We start from the raw sequence: 25,816 nt of genomic DNA, 5'->3' as shown, positions 1-25,816 counted from the left end.
CAAAATGAATAGCAACCCCCTATCTTCCCTGTAGTTTGTCTTCTGTGGGAACCCAGAAATTTACGTATTACATTTGTGTACAGCAAGACACACCTCTCTTGGGGTGGCCTAGAAAAGTCCCTTTGTTTCTCTTCCCTTCATGTGGATTCTCTGTCCTTTTCCGTAAAGCCTGCAGGAGTCAGTTTTAGTCAATGAGGCAAGCCAAACCCCAATACTGCCCACAGCCACCCTGAGACAGCCACAGGATGAATGAAGGCTCCCCTGCCCAGCCTGGGTGTAGGGGTCGGGGGGAGGGTTACCTGCCCAGCGTGTTCACATTACCTGCCAGGTACTCGATGACTGCGGCCATGTAGACGGGAGCACCCACGCTGATCCGGTACTTGAACGTCCCTTTCTTCAGGTACCGCATCAGCCTGCCCACCGGGAAGATGACCCCGGCCCTGGCTGAACGCGAGAGCTTCGACATTTTCTTCTTCCCGCTCCGGCCCGACATCTTGCCTTAGTTTCCCTCTCAGCTTGCTTTACAAGGTGGCCTCCGGGCACTGACTCGATGCTGGAAAGGAGAGATGGCAGGGTGAGGAAGGGCGACTGGTGTGGCCCCAGGGCACCTGCGACCCACCTGAGAGCCCCGGGGAGGTAGCTGAGTCCTGGCCGCCACTGCAGGGTGCTGCAGATGGGAGCTGGGTGTCCGCACGCCCACCCACAAACAACTCCCCATCCCACCCAGCCAGCCCAGCCTCCGCAGGAGAGGCCACAGAAACTCAGGAGAGGGACACCCGGTGGTCCTGTGGTCAGTCTCCAACGAAATCCACTTCATCTCCAGAAACTGTGAATTGGCTATCAGGCATGTATCTGCTGATACTTTTTAAGTGGCTCTGTCTTTATACTCAGAAATGTCTTTTCATAGTAGGCTTCACTGGTGGCTCAGATGGTAAAGAATCTGCCTGCAACGTAGGAGACGCGTGTTCTATCCCTGGGTTGGGAAGATCCCCTGTAGAAGGAAACGGCAACCCACTCCAGTATTCTTGCCTGGAGAATCCCATGGACAGAGGAGCCTAGCGGGTTACAGTCCATGGGGTCGCAAAGAGGCGGACACAACTGAGCGACTATCACTCACTCATATGGCCAAAGACCCTCTGGAGATGTGATTAAGTGGGAGAGGTTATCCTGGATTATCTGGGTGGGTCTAATGTAATTGCAAGGGTCTTTCTAAGAAGGGAGGGAGATGAGAGGAGTGACAGGATGACAGCAGGAGATGGATTCTCCCCTCAGAGCATCCCAAAGAACCAGCCCTGCTGACACCCTCATTTTACTCACTGGAAATGATTTTGGGACTCCCCTGGTGGTCCACTGGATAAGAGTATGTCTGTCAATGCAGGGGCTATAGGTTCGCTCCCTGGTCCGAGAAGATACCACATGCAGAGGAGCAGCGAAGCCCATGCGCCACAACTACTGAGCCCACGTTCCTAGAACGAGTGCTCTGAAACCTGACAGGCCACCGCAGAGAAGCCAGCTCACCCAAGCTACAGAGCAGCCCCTGCTCACCGCAACTAGAGAAAGCCCATGTGCAGCAACGAAGCCCCACCGTAGCAAAGAAATAATAAAATTAAATAAGTTTAAAAAAGAAAATGATTTTGGACTTCTGACTTCTAGAACTGTAATAGAATAAATTTGTATTGTTCAAAGCCACTAAATTTGGGGGACAACTTGTTACAGCAGCAACAAGCAAACCAATATGGTTCCTCTTTGCCCTGATTTGCTTCTGCCTCTTGTTAATAAATAGTACAAAGTTAATATGGCCATGCCTATCATAATGGTTAGCTTTGACCCACAACTCAGAGCTGATGTGCACCTTTTAGATGGAAACACTTTTCTAAATTCTCTAGTAATGTAGTATCCTTGCAAACAGAAACATGCCAGAAGAGGCCGGGCCTCGGGCCAGAATCATTGTTCGACCGTTTTATTGAATATGCTAATCCAGAGTAACACAGCAAATGAAAAACCATAGCGCAACTCAGACTCCTGCTCTTTGGAATGGGGAACCCAGGGTGATTGGGGGAGGAACTTCAGAATCAGCACAAAGAGGTGACTCCGGTACAATGCATGGAGAGATATGTATATGATTCACTGTTATTTCAGGAAGCTATCTTTAGTGCAAAGATGAAAAATAATTGTATACTTCTGAAGAAGTCTTTGTAAGGCTAAAACTAATTCAGAGAATTGTAATACAGCTTAACCTGTTGGTGGAGAGAGTATTATAACCAAAAAAAGGAATATAAGCTAGAATAAGTAAAGGCAAATTACAAAAAAGAAGGACCAAAGAAAAGGAAACGAAAGTTTTCTAGGAAAAATGTTAATCAAACCTCTCTGGCCCAAGGGCAACCAGTGGCCCCTTTCTTTGGGGATGGATAATGAGAAGGTCAAAAATAAATTAAAATTGGTTCTACCTGTTGGGGCAACACAAATTTTGGCTCGGTCGGTTTGCCAACAACCAAGATGTCAATGAAAGAAAAAAACAAGGATAGAAGAAAGTGCTAGATAAATAAAAAACAAAAAACAAACAAACAAAAAAAAAAGGAAAGTGCTAGATAAATAAACTCATGGCTAATATGAAAGACACAGAACTGGTATTTATTTAATCCAGACGGAAGACTGAACATGGAGCTCAATTTTCTAAAGTATCTGATTACTCTGTATGACTGAGGGTTTTTATATAAAAACCATGGAATTAGCAACAAACCCCATTCTCAGCACCCTCTTATCTCAGAGGTAAATGATGTAAGTTAGAGGCATTTTTCATTACATACTTTACATACATTCTTTTCATATGTTCTTACGTACTTACTGCACTCCTATTTTATGTGCCATTTTGCCACCGAGAAATGTAGGTATTCATCAAAGTTAAGTACGAGAAAGATTAGCAAATAGCCTAAGAACATTATCTCTTTCCCAGGAAGGTGCAAGGATAAGACAGCATCAATGTTTTTAGAACTTCCACATTTCTGTGCATTTGCTGCAAACTCTCACAAATCCACTTACAGCTGTCCTCCCTGTGATGGAGCAAGTAGCTGCATATCAGGATTATGACCATCAATTCATATTAAAGAAACTTAGGCCAGGCATTAGTAAGTGTATGAAGCACCTACTGGTCAGCACTGTCCTGGGGGACAGGGAACACTCCAAATAATATTAAACAGTTGCTGTTCTCAGGGACAGCTTTGTGACATTCAGAATGGGGGTGGCCCCTGGTGTAGTGGAAAGAGCCGGGGACCAGGCAGGAGTCCCTGGGTGTGGTCCCACTTCTTCATGACCAGCTATGGGAGCTCTATGTGTCATTCATGTGGGCCTCCTCTGTAAAACAGGGAGGTGACTGACTGATCCTGAAGGTCCCTCTGATCTTAAAACATTCCAATCTTTGGAAATGCACTTTCCAGTGGCTCTGGAAAAGAAGCTTAGTCTCTTTAAGAAATGAGTTCTAAAGAGTTAAAAGTCTGTGCAGGTGCATAAAGATGTGTTAGTGTTTGTAACTCCACTAAACCAATTATGTGCTTTTTCCAGTTACTGGTAAGTTGGGGGAGGGGGAGGATTAGTAGGTCTGGTTGCCAAGGAAACCACCTGAAAAGCCCATCGCAGGATGGATATACTCTATGGCTACAGTAGATGTGCTGGATGGTCATGATCTCTCTGACAGAGAGCAAAACCCATGAAGCACAAACACCACAAGGGCAGGACCCCTTCATCCCCCACCCCCAGGACATTTTCTCAAATGGAAACAGACAGGGAATGACTATGTGTGCAGGATAAAGCCACCCAGGGACTCTCCCAGAATTAGCCAAGTGGAGTCACAAATTGCCATATAAGTTGGAAATGAGGACTGGCAGTAGAAGAGAAATAGGGGACTTTAGGGAATTGATGCCTAACACATTCATGAAGATAAAATAGCCAAAAAGGAAAACAAGGGTTAGATCAAATGAAGTAACGTACAAGCTGAACACTATAAAATGTAGGGATCACCCCAAACATTGTATCGGGTATTTCTTCCTTTGACTTCCAGATATGGCAACCCACTCCAGTATTCTTGCCTGAAGAACCTCATGGACCGAGAAGCCTGGTGGCTACAGTCCATGTAGCCATGGGGTCGCAAAAGAGGACACTGAACAACAAAAGGGCCTTAGAGCTAGGGATGCAGCGCTATTTGAAGTCTAAATGTGAGGCTGACTGTTGCACATGCTTTATTAGGACTGGAGAATCTTTGTGTCTGAGGCCCTGTCTTTTTGATAGGGAACTAGTGACCAAAACCACTCGCTGTGGCCAGGCACAATAATAACCATTTGCATGAACTACGAGTCCCACTACAGGAGGTCCTGATCAGGAGGGAGATATATTCTGCCAACCTCCCAGAAACCCTCACGCTGGAACCCATCTTGGCTGAGAGATGCCCGCCCCACTAGAAAGAACCCTGATCAGACCAAGTATGAGCACAAGCAAGATGCCTGGCCAGAGTCAACCCAAAAACTAACCCCCCACCACCAAAAACCCTGAGACAGCGAGCCATGTGCAGAGCAGCCCTCCTGGGTTCCCTTACACTGTGTTCTCCACCCCCTTGCCAGTGAAGTCTTTTGTTTTGTCAGTGTGTGTGTCTCCTTGGACAATTCATTTCCAAGTGTTAGATGACAGCTCACTCTCGGGCCCTGGAAGGGGTCTCCCTCCAGTTGCATTGTGCTGGCAGCCAGGTGCCTAACTCCTGGCCTCGAGGGCTGGGAGGCCCCTGCACGTTGAAAGAATCAGACGGCGTCCAGGAATCCTTCGGGAAGCAGACAGTAGGCTCATGGGAGCTAATAGGTCACACCTGCCGGGACCCATAAATGGAAGGAAGGGTAGAACCTCCTCAGCCCACTTGAGAGAAGACCCTACTTTCCAAATCCCCCCTGTCCCCCAGCCTGCACTGGACTCTACCTGGAGTGGTGAGAAAAGATAACCTTTAACTTCCTTCTTTTCCAGACCACCCTAGACTCTATGCAGGCTTGGTAATACAGGAGTTAAAAAACTTGAACACAGGTTTCCTTACTCTTGTGAATATGAATCTCTGTGGAGGGCCACTCCTGGAAAGAGAAAAGAACTACAGCAATGGGAAACTTGTTTCACTAGACTGATAATTAAATGTTTACATTTACTTACCTTCTCCTTGAAAACAAGTTCTAATTCAGTTCATTTCAGTCGCTCCGTCGTGTCTGACTCATTGCGACCCCATGAATCGCAGCACGCCAGGCCTCCCTGTCCATCACCAACTCCCGGAGTTTACTCAGACTCATGTCCACCGAGTTGGTGATGCCACCATCCATCTCATCCTCTGTCATCCCCTTCTCCTCCTGCCCCCAATCCCTCCCAGCATCAGGGTCTTTTCCAATGAGTCAACTCTTCGCATGAGGTGGCCAAAGTACTGGAGTTTCAGCTTCAGCATCAGTCCTTCCAATGAACACCCAGGACTGATCTCCTTTAGGATGGACTGGCTGGATCTCCTTGCAGTCAAGGGACTCTCAAGTCTTCTCCAACACCACAGTTCAAAAGCGTCAATTTTTCGGCACTCAACTTTCTTCACAGTCCAACTCTCACATCTATACATGACCACTGGAAAAACTATAGCCTTGACTAGATGGACCTTTGTTGGCAATGTAATGTCTCTGCTTTTTAATATGCTATCTAGGTTGGTCATAACTTTCCTTCCAAGGAGTAAGCGTCTTTTAATTTCATGGCTGCAATCACCATCTGCAGTGATTTTGGAGCCCAGAAAAATAAAGTCAGCCACTGTTTCCCCATCTATTTCCCATGAAGTGAAGGGACTGGATGCCATGATCTTAGTTTTCTGAATGTTGAGCTTTAACCCAACTTTTCCACTCTCCTCTTTCACTTTCATCAAGAGGCTTTTTAGTTCCTTTTCACTTTCTGCCATAAGGGTGGTGTCATCTGCATATCTGAGGTTATTGATATTTCTCCCGGCAACCTTGATTCCAGCTTGTGCTTATTCCAGTCCAGCATTTCTCATGATGAACTCTGAATATAAGTTAAACAAGCAGGGTGACAATATACAGCCTTGATATACTCCTTTTCCTATTGGAACCAGTCTGTTGTTCCATGTCTAGTTCTGACTGTTGCTTCCTGACCTGCATACAGATTTCTCAAGAGGCAGGTCAGGTGGTCTGGTATTCCCATCTCTTTCAGAATTTTCCACAGTTTATTGTGATCCACACCATCAAAGGCTTTGGCATAGTCAATAAAGCAGAAATAGACATTTTTTTCTGGAACTCTCTTGCTTTTTTGATGATCCAGAGGATGTTGGCAATTTGAGCTCTGGTTCCTCTGCCTTTTCTAAAACCAGCTTGAACATCTGGAAGTTCACGGTTCACGTATTGCTGAAGCCTGGCTTGGAGAATTTTGAGCATTACTTTATTAGTGTGTGAGATGAGTGCAATTGTGCGGTAGTTTGAGCATTCTTTGGGATTGCCTTTCTTTGGAATTGGAATGAAAACTGACCTTTTCCAGTCCTGTGGCCACTGCTGAGTTTTCCAAATTTGCTGGCATATTGAGTGCAACACCTTCACAGCACCATCTTTCAAGATCTGAAATAGCTCAACTGGAATTCCATCATATCCACTAGCTTTGTTCATAGTGATGCTTTATAAGGCCCACTTGACTTCACATTCCAGGATGTCTGGCTCTAGGTGACTGATCACACCACCGTGATTATCTGGGTTGTGAAGATCTTTTTTGTACAGTTCTTCTGTGTATTCTTGCCACCTCTTCTTAATATCTTCTGCTTCTGTTAGGTCCATACCATTTCTGTCCTTTATTGAACCCATCTTTGCATGGAATGTTCCCTTGGTATCTCTAATTTTCTTGAAGAGATCTCTAGTCTTTCCCATTCTGTTGTTTTCCTCTATTTCTTTGCATTGATCGCTGAGGAAGTCTTTCTTATCTCTCCTGGCTATTCTTTGGAACTCTGCATTCAAATGGGTATATCTTCCCTTTTCTCCTTTGCTTTTCACTTCTCATCTTTTCACAGCTATTTGTAAGGCCTCCTCAGACAACCATTTTGCATTTCTTTTCCATGGGGATGGTCTTGATCCCTGTCTCCTGTACAGTGTCACGAACCTCCATCCATAGTTCATCAGGCATTCTGTCTATGAGATCTAGGCAGAGCTTAAGGACTACAGTGTGATGTTTGTTTATAGGACTGAAGGAGGAAGACGGCTGGACGAAGCTCTTCCAGTGCTTATACACACTATGCGGGGGACGAGAGAGGAATGGGAAAGCAGATCAGGTACAAGCCAGATCCGCATCATATCTTCCTTCCACATCTGAAAGACTAGGGTACGACTACTGTATAAAGTCTCATAATGACTTGCAAAGTGAATAGAAGAGTTGTAAGCATGTTAAGTTGAGGGAGGGGAGGAATATAAAACTCATGGAAGAGGCAGGGAACATGAGTGTTGCCTGCTCACTGCCTTTCACCTCTGGGAGCACAGCGGTTGGGAGGACACCACTGGTTTTGTTTGTGCTGGGGACGAGGGCATATCAGATTCTGTTGTTTTAGGATTTATTTTTATGTTTGTGTTTTAAGTCCATAAGAACACCGATGGGTTAGACTTTACAGGTATCACAAGGATAAATATTAAATTGCAGCACTGACTCAGACGTGGGCAATAAACTCACACCAGCCTATTTGAATAGCTATTGTATTTCACTGATTTTATGATGCACTTAAAATTTTTTTTTTAATCTCTAGAAGTCAGCATGCATCTTACAATCTATGAGATCATCGATTCAATGAAAGTATTTATGGAGCACTTATTATTGAACAAGAAACTACATTAGATATTGTAAAATATACATGGCCTTTGGCCTCAAATATTTTCCAATGAAGTTGCATGACAGATGATAATAAAGTTCTAAAGATGCTAGAGCCATGGTTCTCAAACTGTGTGCCAAGGGATCCTGGGACAAAACAGCGAATGTCTCAGCTTTCAAGCGGACTACGGTGATAGTCAAACTCTGGTTGACTCCACAACTACCAGCTTATTGTAGTTCCACCAGTGCTTCAGGGTAGATTGTACTATCTTCCTTTTGGTGATTCTGTATCTTTGCAAAGGTGAGTTATTGGCTGTTGTGATTATAAGCAAGTGTGGGGTGAAAATGAATGTGAATGAGAATGGGGTGTTCAATCTGATTCCAAGGTGTGAGAAATCATGTAGTGTCCAACAGGTGTACACCCCCTCTTTCTAACTCATCCCTGGTTATTTAAGAATGGGATGCAATTGTTCTTCTAATTCATGTGTTACTAGTTTTTCAAATGGCTACTAAATTGCTGCTGCTGCTAAGTTGCTTCAGTCGTGTCTGACTCTGTGCGACCCCATAGACGGCAGCCCACCAGGCTCCCCCGTCCCTGGGATTCTCCAGGCAAGAACACTAGAGTGGGTTGCCATTTCCTTCTCCAATGCATGAAAGTGAAAAGTGAAAATGAAGTCACTCAGTCGTGTCTGACTCTTAGCGATCCCATGGACTGCAGCCTACCAGGTTCCTTCGTCCATGGGGTTTTCCAGGCAAGAGTACTGGAGTGGGTTGCCATTGCCTTCTCCGACTAAATTGTTAGGACAGAAATACTTATTAGTTGTTGAGATGGAACCACTTAATAAATGGAATGGAAGGCTTTTCTGGGCTCTGTGAAAAAATGGCAGAGACCCTAAATTCTCTGTGAGCTTATATAAGCTGAAACATATAATTAGGACTTGCTCAGGGTCTCCCTAAAGCAGGGAAAACAAGAAAGTTAAAGAAGTTATTTAAAATTTTGAATTTATCTTTAAATCTATAATACTTGCACACAACAAAAAAATAAATCGAAAAGGTAAAGAAGTTTATAATTTTATTTCCACCACTGATTGCACTGAAAACTTTAAATAATATGTTTCAATCCCCGTTTCTGACTCCATCAACTTTAGGGCTTCTCTGACAACTCAGATGGTAAAGAATCTGCCTGCAATGCAGGAGACTCCAGTTCGATTCCTGTGTTGGAAGATCCACTGGAGAAGGAATAGGGTACCCACTCCAGTATTGCTGGGCTTCCCTTGTGGCTCAGCTGGTAAACAATCTACCTGCAGTGTGGGAGACCTGGGTTTGATCCCTGGGTTGGGAAGATCCCCTGGGGAAGGGAAAGGCTACCCACTCCAGTATTCTGGCCTGGAGAATTCCATGGACTGTATAATCCATGGGGTCTCAAAGAGTTGAACATGACTGAGCAACTTTCACACACACAAGTTTAGGTACTAATTCCTAAGCCTTCCCAATGTAAAATGAGGATGTGGGGCCCCCAATCTTTCCTTGGCCCTCACCTCCCGACTTTACTTTCCTATTTCTACCTCTCTCTTCTGTATTTTCCACTATTCTGAATTACATTTCTATTTTGTTCTGTAATCACAATTTTGTCCCTAGGTGAAATTTTAAAAATAAATGCCAATGAACAGCATTTACATGATGAAGGCTTTGTAAATATCATTTCCGTCAGACCTGAGTGGGATGCCAGCATCACACTTCCTTCTCTGTGGTCCAACGCTAGGACACTCCATACACCCACCCAAGTTACTACGGGCATACCTCAGAGATATTGTAGGTGTTCAGTTCAGTTCAGTTCAGTTCAGTCGCTCAGTCGTGTCCGACTCTTTTCGACCCCATGAATCGCAGCACGCCAGACCTCCCTGTCCATCACCAACTCCCGGAGTTTACTCAAACTCATGTCCATCGAGTTGGTGATGCCATCCAGCCATCTCATCCTCTGTTGTCCCCTTCTCCTCCTGCCCCCAATCCCTCCCAGCATCAGGGTCTTTTCCAATGAGTCAACTCTTCGCATGAGGTGGCCAAAGTATTGGAGTTTCAGCTTCAGCATCAGTCCTTCCAATGAACAACCGGGACTGATCTCCTTTAGGTGTAGCTCCAGAATAACCCCATAAAGTGAGTCACACGGATTTTTTGGCTTCCCAGCACATATAAAAGTTATGTTTTCCCTTCACTGTGGTCTGTTAAGCATGCAATAGCAGTATGTCTTGGGCGTCCCTGTTGGCTCAGACAGTGAAAAATCATCTGCCTTCAATGTGGGAGACCTGGGTTCGATCCCCGGGTTGGGAAGATCCCCTGGAGGAAGGCAGGGCAACCCATTCCAAAATTCTTGCCTGGAGAATCCCCATGGACAGAAGAGCCTGGCGGGCTACAGTCCATGGGGTCACAAAGAGTCAGACCCAACTGAGTGACCAAGCACACAGCACTGCAGTATGTCTAAAAAAAAGTACATACCTTAATTAAAAAATACTTTACTGCTAAAAAGATGCCAAAACAGCTACAACAGTAACATCAGTAAGATCACTGATCACAAATCACCATAACAAAAATAATAATCATGAAAACGTTGGAAATACTGTGAGAATTACCAAAAGTGATACAGAGACACTAAGTGAGTCAATCCTGTTGGAAAAATGGCTCCGGTAGACTTGTTCAAGGCAGGGTTGCCATAAATTTTTAATTTGTAAAAAACTGCAATATTCGTGAAGCACAATAAAATGAGGTATTTGTGTAATTACAGTTGATCCTTGTTATGTGCAGTAGTTCTTTAAAAAACAAACAAACAAACTTTATTTTATACTGAGTATAGCCAGTTAACAATGTTGTGATTGTTTCAGGTGGACTGCAAAGGGACTCAGCCATACATACACATGTCCCCATCCTCCCCCAAACTCCCCTCCCATCCAGGCTGCCAGATAACATTGAGCAGAGTTCCATGTGCTATAACGTGTTCTATAAAGTAGGTAAGACACTGCATTAGTGAGTGGTGAACAACTGTTCTGGGGAAACGGGGTTGGGTTGCTGTGAGCCTCTGATCACAACATTTTCATCAACGGATCAACACACAACCTTGTCTGATGTATGTTTCTGTTCAAAGACACCTTATGTAATATGAATTGTTGATTCACTAACACTGAAATGGCCAGCATCAATAACTCTTGCTTGAACAGAGCTTATCTAACACACATATTTTCTACATAAGGCACATCTCAGCCTCCCTGCCCTTAGGAACACTAGACATCACTTCAAGACTACACTTGGGGGTATTTTGAGCAGTGAGGTTACTAACAGAAAGCACAAAAGTGAAAAACATGGCACTAAATAGACCACGATGAAGACTCGTGTACAAGGTGGAAGATGAAAGAAGAAGGCAGAGTGTGGCCTTGTTTGATCTCAGCTGGGAAGGTGTGCAGTGGACAGGTCAGCCTTTTCTGCTCTGTGCATGTCTTTGAATGACTGCAAAAGTGCCACAAGTATTGATTTTTGGGTTACCAATAAATTTTAGTGAGTGGGCGAGTTATACATATGGAATCCATGAATGATGAGGGTTGACGGTACTTATCTTGCTCTTGTTGACAGAAAAGAAACGTGCCTTGGGAGTTCCCCGGTGGCCGAGTGGTTAGGACTCTGGGCTTTCACTGCAACTGACTAGTGCTCTATGGCTCAGTTGTGTCTGACTGTGATCCTACGGACTGTGGCCCACCAGGCTCCTCTGTCCATGAGATTTTCCAGGCAAGCATACTGGAGTGGGTTGCCATTTCCTCCTCCAGGGGATCTTCCAGACCCAGGGATTGAACCTGCATCCCCTGCATTGCAGATGGATTCTTTACTGCTGAGCCCTTGGGGAAGCCTTCACTGCAGGGGGTTTGGGTTTGATCCCTGGTTGGGGCGTCACCCAGCTTTTAGGTCACACTGTTGTTTGCAGGGGGCACTTTCCCCCCAGAGACATTGTTCCTGGAGCCCTCTGCCCTGGGCTCCAGTGTGGAGTGGTTGTTTTACCCAGTGGTCATCCTGGGGCTGTCTCCCCAGCTCATCCTGGATGCCATGACTTCCTCCTTACTGGCTTTCTCCCTTGTTTTCCTTTTATCTGCCTCATGTTGCTGTTCAGAGACAGTGCTAAGAGGTAAACTTTTTCTTACACAAATGAAATTGTCCTTATGATCTTTGGACTATTATTTGGTGGAGTTTCTAGCATCAAAGTCATTTTGCTTCAACGTTTTGAAGCCATTGAGTCATCATTTCTGGCATTCAGTTTTACAGAGAAGTTTGGTAGACTCCAATCCCCCAAGCTTTTAAATTTTCTCTGCATGTTCTAAAATTTTACAAGGATGTGTCTAGGTGTCAGCACTTGATGATAAGCCTGTCCAATGTGAAAATTTTTCAAAACTCTTGGAATTTTTCCTGTTATGTATTTGCTTATTTCCCCCATCTCTTTCATTTCTCCCACTTCTCCCTTTACTTGTCTCTTAATGGGATGTCGGTAAACCAGGTCTTGGATCTCCTAGATTGCTCCCCCAAGTCTCAGCCTTTTCCTTCTGATTCTCGGTCTTTTAAATTTCTCTCCCCACTCCTTTTCTTCCCATGCAGGATCTTAGTTCCCTCCAGGGATTGAACCCATGTCCTCTGCAGGAAGTGTGGAGTCCTAACCACTGGGCTGCCAGGGAAGTCCCATCTTTTTAATTTCTAATTTTGGTAGTCATATTGCTAATTTCCGAGCGTTCTTTCTTGTTCTTTGATTGTTCCTTTTTCATAGCATCTTGTTTTTTTTTTTTTTTAATGAATGCACCATGTCTTCCAATCTCTCTGAAACTATGGGGTGTGTTTACATCATCTTCTTTCTCTAAATTATTTTATCGACTCGGTTCAGTTGTTCTTTGCAACTGCAGTTTCAGCTTCAGCATCAGTCCTTCCAATGAACACCCAGGACTGATCTCCTTTAGGATGGACCGATTGGATCTCCTTGCAGTCCAAGGGACTCTCAAGTCTTCTCCAATACCACAGTTCAAAAGAATCAATTCTTCGGTGCTCAGCCTTCTTTATAGTCCAACTCTCATATCCATATATGACTAGTGGAAAAACCATAGCCTTGACTAGATGGAACTTTGTTGGCAAAGTAATGTCTCTGTTTTTTAACACGCTGTCTAGGTTGGTCATAACTTTCCTTCCAAGGAGTAAGCGTCTTTTAATTTCATAGCTGCAGTCACCATCTGCAGTGATTTTGGAGCCCACCCCCAAAAAAAAGTCTGACACTGTTTCCATTGTTTCCCCATCTATTTCCCATGAAGTGATGGGACCAGATGCCATGATCTTAGTTTTCTGAATGTTGAGCTTTAAAGCCAACTTTTTCACTCTCCTCTTTCACTTTCATCAAGAGATTCTTTAGTTCCTCTTCACTTTCTGCCATAAGTGTGGTGTCATCCGCATATCTGAGGTTATCGACTCAGTTGTCCCATTTATTTCTTTTTCATGTTGGCTTTCCAACCATGTCTGGTGATCTTTGGGCATGCATTCATATTTAAGAATGAAAGACACAGAGGGCACGGAGGCTTACTACAAGCAGACAGAAAAGCTTTCCACACTACTGTTTGGTAGGCATTGTTCCTGTTTGGTAACTCAGGGTACATGCATGGGGCATGCCAATTAGCAGGCATCATCTTAGGGTGCCTGGTTAGGAACTGAGAGCCCTCAAATGCCAGAATGAGAGTTTTACTTGGTAGAGCCATACCCATCCTCCAGATTCTAGACCTGCTCTGTAGTTGTTCAGTTTCTTTAGAGAAGAAACCTCAGATCGTCAGTTTGGAGGATAAATGCCAGGTTGACAGAAGCCCTATTAGAAGTAGAGGAGGGAGAGAGACCCATTCACCTAACTGTTCTGGAGACAGACCTTCAATGACTTTCCATTTTTCACCCTGCCCAACTTCAGGGCAGGTCCCTCCTGCTTTTATTCTTAGCTGTGGCTCTTTCTGTGATGTCATCCACGTTTCTATGTGCTTTCAGTCACAGAAAGAAACTTGCTGAAATCTCCCTCCCGTTTGCTGATGACCATCACCAGCCTCCACTGCTTGGCTGTGAAGGGCTTATTTTCTTTGTACGTCTTTTACCATTATTTCTGTGGGCTCCAGAGGAAAAGCGCATGTGCTCTAGGAAAGCTCAGGTGCTCAGAGTTCATCACTTAGGACCGGAAATCAAAAGTGTCATTTTAATTTAACATCTTAACAAACATCACTTGGGAATTAGCCTAGAAATGAGTATACCAGTAAAGAGGAAAGGCTCAAGAGTTTTGTGATTGAATAAGAATGGCATATTGAAAAATTCAGATTTACTTTCATCACCAGGTGAGTCAGTGGAAACTAACTGGCCCTGAGACAATTGAGGAATATAAAATTTCTTATCAAGACATTGTAGGAGACTCGGACTTCCCTAGTAGTCCAGTGGTTAAGACTTTGCTTTCTGTCGCAAGGGGCTTGGGTTTGATCCCTGGTCAGGGAGCTCAGATCCCACATGCCTCTCGGCCAAAACCTCAAAACATAAAACAGAAGCAATACTGTAATAAATTCAGTGTGTTAAGTCACTTCAGTCACGTTCAACTCTTTTGACCCCATGGACTGTAGTCCACCAGGCTCCTCTGTCCATGGCATGCTCTAGGCAAGAATACTGGAGTGGGTTGCCATGCCCTCCTCCAGGGGATCTTCCCAACCCAGGGATCGAACCCGTGTCTCTTATGTCTCCTGCACAGGCAGGTAGGTTCTTTATCACTAGGGCCACCTGGGAAGCCCAGTAAATTCAGTAAAGATTTTAAAAATGGTCCACATCAAAAAGAAAGATTATAAGACTCACTAGTAGAATCAGATTCAGTGTGTCTGTATTTGCATAATTATAGCATATGGAATTCCTATAAACAATATTTAAAACTATACTGTAATCCCAGATGGGAGGAGTGGAAGGAAAGAAAACATCCTAAGCAAGCATTTGCCCTTATTGAGTGAATTGCTCTTGGTGAGAAAGAGCAAACTTTACTTAATACACTGACTGCCTTCATGAAAAGATAAAATAATCTGGTTTCTTTAGAACAATGTATGTGCTGTGTGCTTATTCACTCAGTTGTGTCCGACTCTTTGCAACACTCTGTCCATGGGATTCTCCAGGCAAGAATACTGGAGTGGGTTGCCATGCCCTCCTACAGGGGATCTTCCCAACCCAGGGATGGAATTCAGGTCTCCCGCATTGCAGGGGGATTTTTTTTTACCAGCTGAGCTACCAGGGAAGCTCTTTTTAGACCAGTATCTTCCTTTAATTTAAATAAGTTCTTTCTCAAGCATAAATAGCCGATCGAGAGTAAACTAAGTTTTATGCCCCAACTTCTTGAAGTTTTTGTTATATACAAACTGATGAGGAACAAGACAAAGTAGCCAACTGGCAAGATGGCCTGTTAGCAGCCGCCAGCAATTCTGATTTAAATGACAACTTTTTTTTCCCTTAGCTTCAGCAAACCGTCTTTTAAAAAGAGACAGCAAAAAAATAAATAAATAAATAAAAAAGAGACAGCAGTCAGCACTTGAGATTGGCAGCAATAATTACAGGCCAGTGTGTTACAGGTGTAGTCTGATTGGGCTGATGAGCCACTTTGACGAAGGATCTAGACTGTCAAGATAGTTTATTTTAAATACTCTTTTGAGGTCATTCCCTTCAGAAGTATATAAATCAAAATACTTTTATACATACATTATTTTTTTTTCCATTTACTTTTATTAGTTGGAGGCTAATTACTTTACAATATTGTAGTGGTTTTTGTCCATACATTATTTTAAATCTAGAACTAAAAGGTCTTCTCGCTTTTGAAAGACAGAAATAAATTTAAAAACAAACTTCTGTAATGTTTATAAACATGAAATTCATAGTGTCATCCCCTAATGGATTCGTTTTAAAATTGCTGAAATTTATTCAATTTATTCATCTTCAGTTCCCATGATATTTCCCTAATCTGTCGTACTGTGCTTCAGAATAGTTTCTATTGTAAATATTTATGAAAAAACAAAGCAGATCCTGCAATAAGCATCTTTACTTTGTCATTTCAAAACTATCCTTTGGGAGAATACAATGAGATGAAATAAAATTAGGTAGGACATAAGGGAATTCAATGTAAATACATTAACTGTATGTAGAAATGTTTTTAAAGGGTAGGAAAAAAACATCCCAGTCTCATACTTGATAAAATTCTAACATATTTCGGTGTGTTACCATAAGTACTGTATTAAAATAATAGTAGTTTATTAGTATTATTTTGTAGCTGTAAAAACCATTTTCAGTAGTGCTGGCTAAATCACTTGCTCTATTACACTTCCATTTATGAACTCCAAGGGCAAATCATTATTGCACAAGTAATACTTTCCAAACCATTTTCTTCCAAGGCCACCTTTAAGTGAATGAGAAGAGTCAATAATTTTATCGTCATATATGTTAAAGCGCATTAACAATTTATAATGTACAGAGCTATATCAAATGCAATTTCATCAAGATGACACGGATCAAATTAACTAAATTAACCAACCACGAAAGTTAGAACCAAGCATTAACCCAATTTATTTAAATTATACTATTGGATTACAAATCAGTCCCGTTTAAAAAAGCATTTCAAGTCATGTCCTGGAATAATCTGGCAGGAAAATCAACTGCCAGCACATTCTTTATAATTCAGAGGCAGAAGATATGCGGCTGTCTGAGACGTTTTAGAAGGGAAGGAGAACAGAGCGTGGGATGGAGCCGATGTGGAGTGGACTTAGGTTATCTGCTGCTACTGTAGTACATGGTGACTTTTTTATTTTTTAAGATTTTTTTTTTTTTGATGTGGACCATTTTTAAAGCAAAAATCTGTTACAACATTGTTTCTGGTTTTTTGGTCATGAGGCATGTGGGATCCTAGCTCCTTAACCAGGGATGGAACCTGCACCCCCTGCATTGGAAGGCGAAGTTTTAACCACCAGACCACCAGGAAGCCCCGAGTTTTATACAATCTCTGGATAAGAAATTTTATATTCCTCAATTATCTCTAGTGACTCTTAAAACATTTTGTCTTCATTGAACCAGAGTTAAGAATTTTTTTTTTTTTGGATTCCTTGTTATTAGCCTTCTGTTACTTTCTAATATAAATATATTTGGCCACCTATGGTATTAATTAGATGAGAAATGAGTATACATGAATGAATAAAAATACCATGAATTCTCTTTGATTCTGAGTTAGTAACACATCCCAGAAGAAAATGAACCAGTTTGCCTTCCTGAATCTATTTACTCACGGAAAACATAATAAAAGAAAACCCTTCACTGGGTCCAGCCTGGTTTTGTCTTTTTGCTCTTTTGAGAATTAACAAATCAGAACAGTGGGCATACTATCCTGTTTCCTTAAAATTGAATAGTTTCAAATTAATAGTGAGGTGTATTGTAACAGTGACCTGCCCTTGCAGGGGGACTAGCTTTGAACCCAGATGAGCTGCTCAGTGGGAGGGAAGGGGATGTAGCCTCCTTTGGGGGTGGGTGAGTGGACCAGTCCATCAGTGAGTGGTCTGCAGCCCCTTGTGCTGCCTGACCCATCAAGGGCTTCCAGACATTCAGTACTGCTGGGCAACTGAGGATACAGGGGATTCCACTGGAGAACAATGGCACTAGCGGACCTCCGAGGTCCTTTCTGACCTAAAAGTTGTTGCTACTCTAGGAAGATGCTTAAAATGTCACTCCTTCTGACCCCCCACCCCCATCTGTTACTTTATTCCTAGAAATGGAACAGTCAGGTAGAATTAAATCATATGCCGGTGATCTTTTCTTTGAAGTCACTATTGCATCACCCATGATAACCACAGAGAAGAAAAAGCAGACCTGAAAAACCTTACTGAGTTTATGGCTTGTTTCTTTTCCACCCCAAGACAATGATCTATATTGTTTACTAAAGAATAGCCAGGGGTGAAAATCCAGTTTAGAAGCAGGGGGCAATGCTTGAGTGGATGACCACCTTACTGAAATTCTGGAAGACCGGTCGATTTGGAAGTTCAGCACTCTGGTGGGGAACCCAGTGAATTATCGTCTGATCTAAAAGTTTATGTTGTATATGGTATGAGCTACTGGAACTTACCTTATTGTAGTCTACTACCACTATTTACTGTTACGGTTTTGTTGAGCAGCGAAGGCAGCAAAAATACAAGTTACCCAGTTCTGTGTATGAACCATTGCCGAGGCCAGAACACAGGGCCTGGGTTTTCCCGGAAAGTTTGATTTCATTCTGTTAGATTTTTACCCTGTTGTCATGGAAATAACCACATTTAGGCATCGAAACTATATCATCAGGACTACCTCTCATATCCAGAAATGACCTTCAAACCTCTGGTCAGACCATGTGTTGCAATTTTGACCTAAACTATACCGTTGCCGTACTTAATTCTTGTGGCATCACAGAATCAGCTGAAATAAACATCCCTGTACGAGGCTGGTGGTCCTATGCCTGTTTCCATACATGTTCTGTCAAACAGGGGAATTTTGACTTGAATCACTTACTCCATTCCAAGTCCAAATTGGCAATGCCAGTCAAATAAATCGGGCAAAGTATGATGGATGGTGAGATGGATAAATGAACAGTAAGGGCTTCAGAGAAACCACCAAATTTATCTTATTTAATACTTCGTGACAAAGACAGTTTACAGTACAGTGTGATGTGGTTCAATCTGATGCTCTTTATCTTTTATTGACACAGTCAGGTAAAATAGTGACATAAAGAAGAGTTTTAAAAGAAAATCTGCATACAATAACGTTAAAAAACTTTAAAAAGAACATACTCTGAGAATCAGTGGAGTGCTGGTACCTCCTGTTCTCGCTAGGCACACATGAGGATGTGGTTGGTGGAGTGAGACTGCTGGCGTGGGAGTCCTAAGTCTACCACCCATCAGTTGTGCGGTGACCTTGGACACATTTTAACCTCTCTTTTCTTTTCTGCAAGATGGGTATAACAACAGTACCTGTCTTTAGGGCTGTTGTAAGAATGAAACTTACCGATACATACAAAATGCTTGGAATAGTACCTGGCAGGCAGGAAGGCATTAGCTATTATGACTTATTTCCACAAAAGAAAGGTTTAGAGACTATTTTCATAGAATGCAGGCTAACATTTGGATTCAAAAGCGACTATTATAATAGTACAGTGCTGGATGTATGTATAACATGAGGCTTAAAACTCAGTGATGTCTTTCTGCTTCTTTCATTGCTTTTAGGAGGCAATGTGAAGGGGTGGAAAAGAAACGTTAGTCCTGGGAGAACACCAAAAGCCACATGCTCTGCAGGGAATGCTTTTGTTTCCCTCAAGGCACCTTGGGCCCAACCTGTACTAACCTCATATTCCCATCTGCCTGGGAATTCACAATCATCACAATGTTAGACCCATAAGATCTCACAACATCATAACCTAAGACTGAAAAGGACCTGAGTGATCAGTCATTTAGACCCCCTCCCCAATTTTCGCCACAATAAAATGAAGGGTGGTGGTCACTGAACGACTTGACCATGGCTACACAGTCTGTGTGAGACCAGACCAGGTCCCCTCACCCCCGCTTCTGGAACCCTGGTCTGGGGCTGTTTCTCATACTCTTTGTTGTGTGTTTCATCCCCACTGGCACCTTGCATAGTATTATCTACACATCTGATATTCAAAAAAATATTCCTTCAATGAGAGAGTGAAACCAACCTTAACTATTTGTTTTCAAACTATTTTGCGGTTCCTTTTGTGATATTTGGGGAGAGGGAATGGATCACCTTCTCAGACACTTTCCCCTCCAGTTACTTCCCAGTTCATATCTCATGGAGTATCCAGAGGAAAACCAATCCCCATCCTCCTTTCTACCACATTCCTTTCCATTTTTATTTATTTATTTATTTTTATGTGGGGCATTTTTTAAAAGTCTTTATTGAATTTGTTACAATATTGCTTCTGTTTTATTTTTTTTAATTTTTTATTTTTTTGCCCTGAGGCATGTGCGATCTTAGCTCCCAGACCAGGGATTGAACCCACACCCCCCTGGGTTGGAAGGCGAAGTCTTAACTACTGGACCGCCAGGGAAGTCCCCCCTACATTCCTTTTCAAAATGCCAATACCACTGTTAGGACTCATGTCCTCATTTTTTCCTTCTACATCTAACTTAAGGTATTCCTAGAATCATAGCGATGAAAGCAAGTGTGACCTGTTCATTTAGTTCACGCCCCAGCCTGAACCTGGGCAGGCAGGACAGGCCAGGATTCAGCCTGTGAGGGAATGTACATCATCACGCAGAAGAAAGAGGAGGTGCTAGCTAGAGCCTGGCATCTGCATTAGGTCTGTCTCCTGCGTTGTTTCTTCTCCCTCTTTCCCTCCAATCCTGCTACATTATCTATGAAGCCTTGCCCAAGCCCTCCCTTCCAGCTTAGAATTCTCTTCTTCCTTTAAAAATTGTTGTAGCATTTTAATTATGGCTTTTATTACATATTATCAATCACTTTGAAATTAATTGTGTTTAGCTATCCAAGCAACATACAAATTAATCCAAGTTGTAAAATTTCAAATATTATAACAACAGTTACGGATGGGTATGATTAATATGACTAAACTCCTCCACAATGCCTTAATTCTTGTCTTTTAGTGGGTGTCTCGTTCTACACCTTTCCTATCCATTTATGTATGCATTTTTACCTATACAAATTCATGGTTTTATTTTGTTTTTATGAAAGTGGTACCATTCAGTATATATTGTTTTGCAATTTGCTTTTTCCATTAATAATAAGTCTCAATGACCTTTCTGTCTCAGTATATATAGGTATACTTCATTCTTTTAACTGTTTACTAATTTCCAAGAAGATGTACAGAGTTTATTCAGCCATTCTCTACTGCTGGCCATTAGGTTTTTTTCAATTTCAAAATTACCAAAACTCTGCCATGGAAGGGAATAACATAATATGTGTACACGCCTGCCTGCTTCTCTACGATATATACTGAGAAATGGAATTGCTGGGTCATAGAATGTGCACATTATTAACACTGCCAAACTTCCCTCCAAATAGGCTATATCAATTTATATACCTGTCAGCAGAATATAAACGTACCCATTTTCCCATTAATTTGCCAATCTTAATCTCCTTTCCCCTTCTTTTACCTTCATATATAGTTTATTTCCTAGGTTTGGGGGTATAAGTGCCCTGAAAGCAGGGTCTAGGATCTCCTCATATTTGGAATTCTTCCCCCATCCAGTGGGGTTTAATAACTGGTACTTCACAAATGCTTGTTGAATGCTCTCTAACCATAAGTTTTCTGTTCACCTCTGGGCAATACACACTTTTCAAAAGCATTTACCAAGTTAGCATCTAACTTTGAGAATGAAAAAAATTCTAAGAAAGTTGGTTGATTTTTTTTTTTTTGCACATACCTCCTCCCTGAACAAGTTACAGATATCTTTCATTTAAAGTTGTCTAAGACAGGCTTCTCTCCAGCCTTGCTGGCAGGAAGCAGTGAAAACAGACCTGGTTATCTCAGACAATAGCTAGCAGGGTGTCCCACCCGCTGGGAAACAGGAGACCAAAGGCGCCTCAAAACCCCTGGGAACTAGACAAGATGGAATGGTGAGGGAGCAGGGTCACAGTCTTTGGAACATTCTGGATCCAAGAAGGTAAATTCTTTTATAGGGTTTTGAAATAGAGGAAACCATTAATAATGTCCAAAGCATGGCAGTAAATGGATCTGGGTGAGGAGGAACTGTGAAAGGGTAGGAAAAACCAGAGTGAGAACTGGGCATATTTTTAAAGGAAATTGTGGATACAGGAAATAAGGGTTTTAAAGGTGTGAATTACGTGATGCAAGAGAAACTTCCCTCCAAGCAGTGCCTATATTTATTTATATGATAATCTTGAGCTAAAGCAATTCTAAAAATCGACTAGTGAAGTTCCAAATCTTGGTGTTCTGAACATTAATTTGAAAATAAGAAGAGTTTTCCAAAGGGTTAAGAGAGAGCTTTCAGCTAAAGGTGAACTCATTGAGAATCACATGTAACTTGGTTTGTGTTTCACAAAGGAACTGCTCCTAAATAAGAAACAACACAAAAGAAGACACATGTTCGCTCTTAATGTGTTTCTTTTTCTCTCACCTAATGAACCGTTTCAATAGCAACTGTGCAGCCCAGTGAGGGTACAATTGCATTTTGACACAAAAACAAATGAAAAAAAAATGAGGAAGTCGTTTGCTGTGCTGGACCGATTGGGGAATGGGTCCCTGAGGTCTCAGGGGGCTTAGACCTAGGCCAGGTTTTGAATTCCCCTGGGCTGGAAAAAGGCTGGAAAGGCTAATACTTTAGTTCATTAGCGCTGTTGGAAAACCCAAACTGCCCTTAGTTTATCATCAGGGCCTCGGGGCTGTGGTCGCTGATGCTCCCCCTTAAAATACACAGGGACCCGCGCTGTGGTTTCTCAGCCTATCCTCGTCCCTTTTATCCCTTCGCCCACCCTGGGGCCAGTGCCAATAAACCCAGCAGTGACCAGGCCTAACTCAAGTCCGTGGCGGCCCATTTCAGGCCCGGAATAATCAGGGTCTGGAAACGACTGAACCGCAGCCGCGTTTGGCCCTTCAGAGGCTCAGGGCCCTTCTGGCCGTTGTTGTGTGGAACAAAGAGGGCAGGAGCGGAGGGCGCCCCCAGGAGGAAAGGTGGGGAAGGACACCCGCGGGCGGAATTCTGGAGGCGGGCGAGGCTGGAACTAGGGTGCTCCTGGAGAGCGGGCTGGGCGCCCGGGGAGGCAGGGCTGGTCCCCGCCCCGCGCGCGATTCGCTCCGCATCTGGCGCCCGGCGCAGCCCTTTCCTGAGTCGTAGACACTTTACTTTTATTCCTTTTCACCCTAAATATTATTATTATTATTATTTTCCCGCGCAAAGCGGGAACCTGGGACTGCCCAAGCGAGCGGCGGAGGGGCCGCCATTTCCCGGGGAAAGCGCAGCGCGCGTCGGCACCGGGCGCCCCGGAAAGGAAACCGGAGGGGAGTGCCCGGCCCCGAACCCTCCTCCGCACCGGCCCGGGGCTCGCAGCCGCCCGCGGCGCCCCGCTCACCGCGCGGCAGCCCCCGACCCTAGCTCCCGGGGCCCGCGTCCCCGGCCTGACCTTCTCTGGCGCGGCCCGCCCCCGGACCCCGGTCTCTTCCCTCCACCCGGCGCCTCTGCGCCCCTTCCATTGTCAGCCCGGAGCAGCCGGCGCCCGACCTGGGCACCCTTGGAGGCCCCCAGAGCGGCCCTGCCCGGGCTCTCTCGGCCCCTGCGCAGACCACCGCCCCCGGACTAACCCTCCTCTGCGGCCGGGCGCCTCCCTTTTCCCCCTCTGCGCCCCAACTCCGCATCCCCAGGAGCCCTCCGCTCCCTCGGGTCCAGCGTCGCCCGGGGCCGGCGACTGGACCCCGCATCCCTCCTCCCTCCCTCATCGCCCAAGATGCCCCCCACCCCCCGGCTCCTCGCCGGCCCCAGGAATTTTACCGCTTCTTTAGCAACCCCCCCCTTTATTTCCCGAGAAGGCAAGTTGGGCAGCTTGATTTATTAATTTTTCTTTTTCTTTTTTTTTTTTTTGCGGGAAGGGTCGGCTCTCCGGGGAGTGCCCGCAGGGGCTGGGCAGCGGGGAGGGGCAGGGGGATTTCTCCGGCCCCTGCGCTGCCCCCGCGGCGCGTTTTGTTTCCAGACCCCGAAGCCCCCTGAACAATAATGCCACCGCCATGGCGGGCTCACCTGGTGCTGCGGCGCCTGCTCCGGGCGCCCGGTGCCCTCCGCGCGCCGCTCCCCGGGCGCAGGTTCGGCCGGCGCGGCGCCGGTGCCGGGCAGGACTCTTTGCCTTTCTTTGGGTTCTATCTGTGCGTGTCAATGGCGGCAAGCGGCAGTTCTCCGGGCCGCGGATAGTAGCGGGGGGAGGAGGAGGAGGGAGAAGGGATTGCTCCTTCTCCACATAACCACCTCTAGGAGGAGTCGCTCAGCCTCATCCCCCGCCAGCCCAGGCTCCGCGACGGGTCCGGGGCTTTCGGTGGGGCTTGATGAGCTATTGTCCTTCAGGAGCATTAATGATGAAACCGCGCGGCCTCCGCTTAGCTGGCGGATCCGCTGGATGCGCTGAGGGCCACTTGATAAGATGAGGCTTCCCCCAGAGCTGGGGACTGAGGCGCTATGGTCTCGATCCAGAGTCTCCTGTTAGCGGGATCCACCTTTGGTGGAAGAAGGTGGCGTGGGCGTTCATCTGGTAGTCCTGGGGAGAGCCTTAGAACGTGAAAGGGAAAAATGCCATTTTCCAATGTCTCATGTCCTTAAAGAATAATAAATACATTAACGATTGTGTCCATCACTGGGACGATAGCATTGGGTGGCCGCTGCCACGAGAACTAAGACTTTATATCCATGCCTGCCTTTTAGCTTTTTATAAATTAAGACAGAATCCAGTGTTGCATATTCTTTGGAGTAGCAGATGTATGTTTTCATGGGTAAGACTGTGTTCATGGATATAATTTTTAGTTCAGTTGCTTTTACTGGCTGTTAATTTGTATTCTTGGTAGGTATTAAGACTAGCAGGAGGCTGTAGTCTTAAAGACCAATTTCTATTAGTTTCTGGAAAAAAATATATTTATGGGGGTGTGGTGGACAATATCAGGTGTGAAATGGAATTTATTGTAGTTCTGTTCTACTGGAAGCTGGTTCTGTCCTTTGTATTATGTTAGCTAGGGCTCTGTGGCTAGGGGGGTTGAGTCAAAGGAATTTGTTTATTTCAAGTGGGAAAAGCTAACTTGCTATGGGCCATCCTTGTTTCCTCTGATCTCCCGCTCTTGGTAAGTCAAAGGATTGACAAAAGGAGTGGCAAATTTTTGATGTCTTCACAAAAGAGAAACCCACAGGAAAACACAATTTTCCAACACTGGCCAAATGGATGCATTTCAAAGCCTCTTCCATTTGGCAATGTTATATGTATTTGATCCTATAAATGTATAAATGTTTAGGCAATCTTTCGGTGTAAAAGCCTCCAATAGACTTAAGTGGGAAGACCCCAAAAGTCCATTACCCTCTGAATTTATACTAATTAATCCGGGCTGTTGATGGATTAGCACATTAGACCAAATGTGCTTCACAGAGTTTTTTGAGCAATTGGTTTATTTCCCAAAAGATTATGATTATAAAGGTATAAATAAACCTCTCTGTTTAAATCTCACATGGCTTCTCAAAGTCTCCTGGACCCAAATGGTCTCTTTTCATTGGAACTTCCTTCCTTCACCTTCGTACTCTTTTACACTCCCTGTATACGACCTCACTGTTCTTTGTCTTTGAAGGCACTTTCCAGGTTAGAAATCTAGTGAGGACAAAGTTCTCTTTTCCCAAGACATATGTTTAAAGAGTTTAAAAATGATCCCCTGGGGCATCTCATAATGGTTTCGATCTCCTCTTCCTACAGGAAGCCCCTACCTCCCTTACTTTATAGATTTCTGATGCCTATACTTGATCAGAAATAACCTCCAGGCCAACATTCAAGACAGCTCAAGAGCCTTCTGGGAGTGCTTGAAAAATCCTCCTATCCTGTGACGCAGGCAGCCAGGCTGACTGAGATAGAGCTGAATAATTCATCAATATATATTAGATTCACATTCTCCCCATAACTTTCCAATAAAAATGTACTCATGGTCATTTTTATGTGTAGTTTATATAATTCGTTTCATCGTAGCATTTTGTTATATGCTCTTCTGATAAAGGCTGAGTCTAAGAAATTTACTAGACAGGACTTTCCCCTTTCATACTAGTTGGTTCCTTCAAATAGATGATGTAGTTGAAATTCAGAGAATCAAGGGAATGTCAGTTTCATAATAGTCTGGTTCTCAGAAGAGATCCCAGAGTTCACTTGGTCAAACCCTTTATGTGATAGGAAAAATCTA

General features: G+C 44.0%; 1 protein-coding gene across 1 annotated transcript in view; it reads right to left on the bottom strand.

The window, feature by feature from the left end:
* The window catches only part of LOC133070625 (core histone macro-H2A.2), a 53,222-nt gene extending 29,512 nt beyond the window's left edge, over positions 1-23,710 (bottom strand). Inside the window, exons 1-2 of the mRNA XM_061163013.1 lie at positions 23,643-23,710; positions 322-553 (exon numbers count right to left, since the gene is read on the bottom strand). Of these exons, the coding sequence (XP_061018996.1) occupies positions 322-493 (172 nt within the window). The 5' untranslated portion in view covers positions 494-553; positions 23,643-23,710. The remainder of the gene's footprint in view (positions 1-321; positions 554-23,642) is intronic.
* Between the last annotated feature and the right edge of the window lie 2,106 nt (positions 23,711-25,816).

The sequence above is a fragment of the Dama dama genome, chromosome 15 (genome assembly GCF_033118175.1).
Source record: "Dama dama isolate Ldn47 chromosome 15, ASM3311817v1, whole genome shotgun sequence".
Taxonomy (NCBI): Eukaryota; Metazoa; Chordata; class Mammalia; order Artiodactyla; family Cervidae; genus Dama; species Dama dama.
Note: the sequence above shows the minus strand (reverse complement) of the source record. Positions and strands in the feature narration are given on the sequence as shown.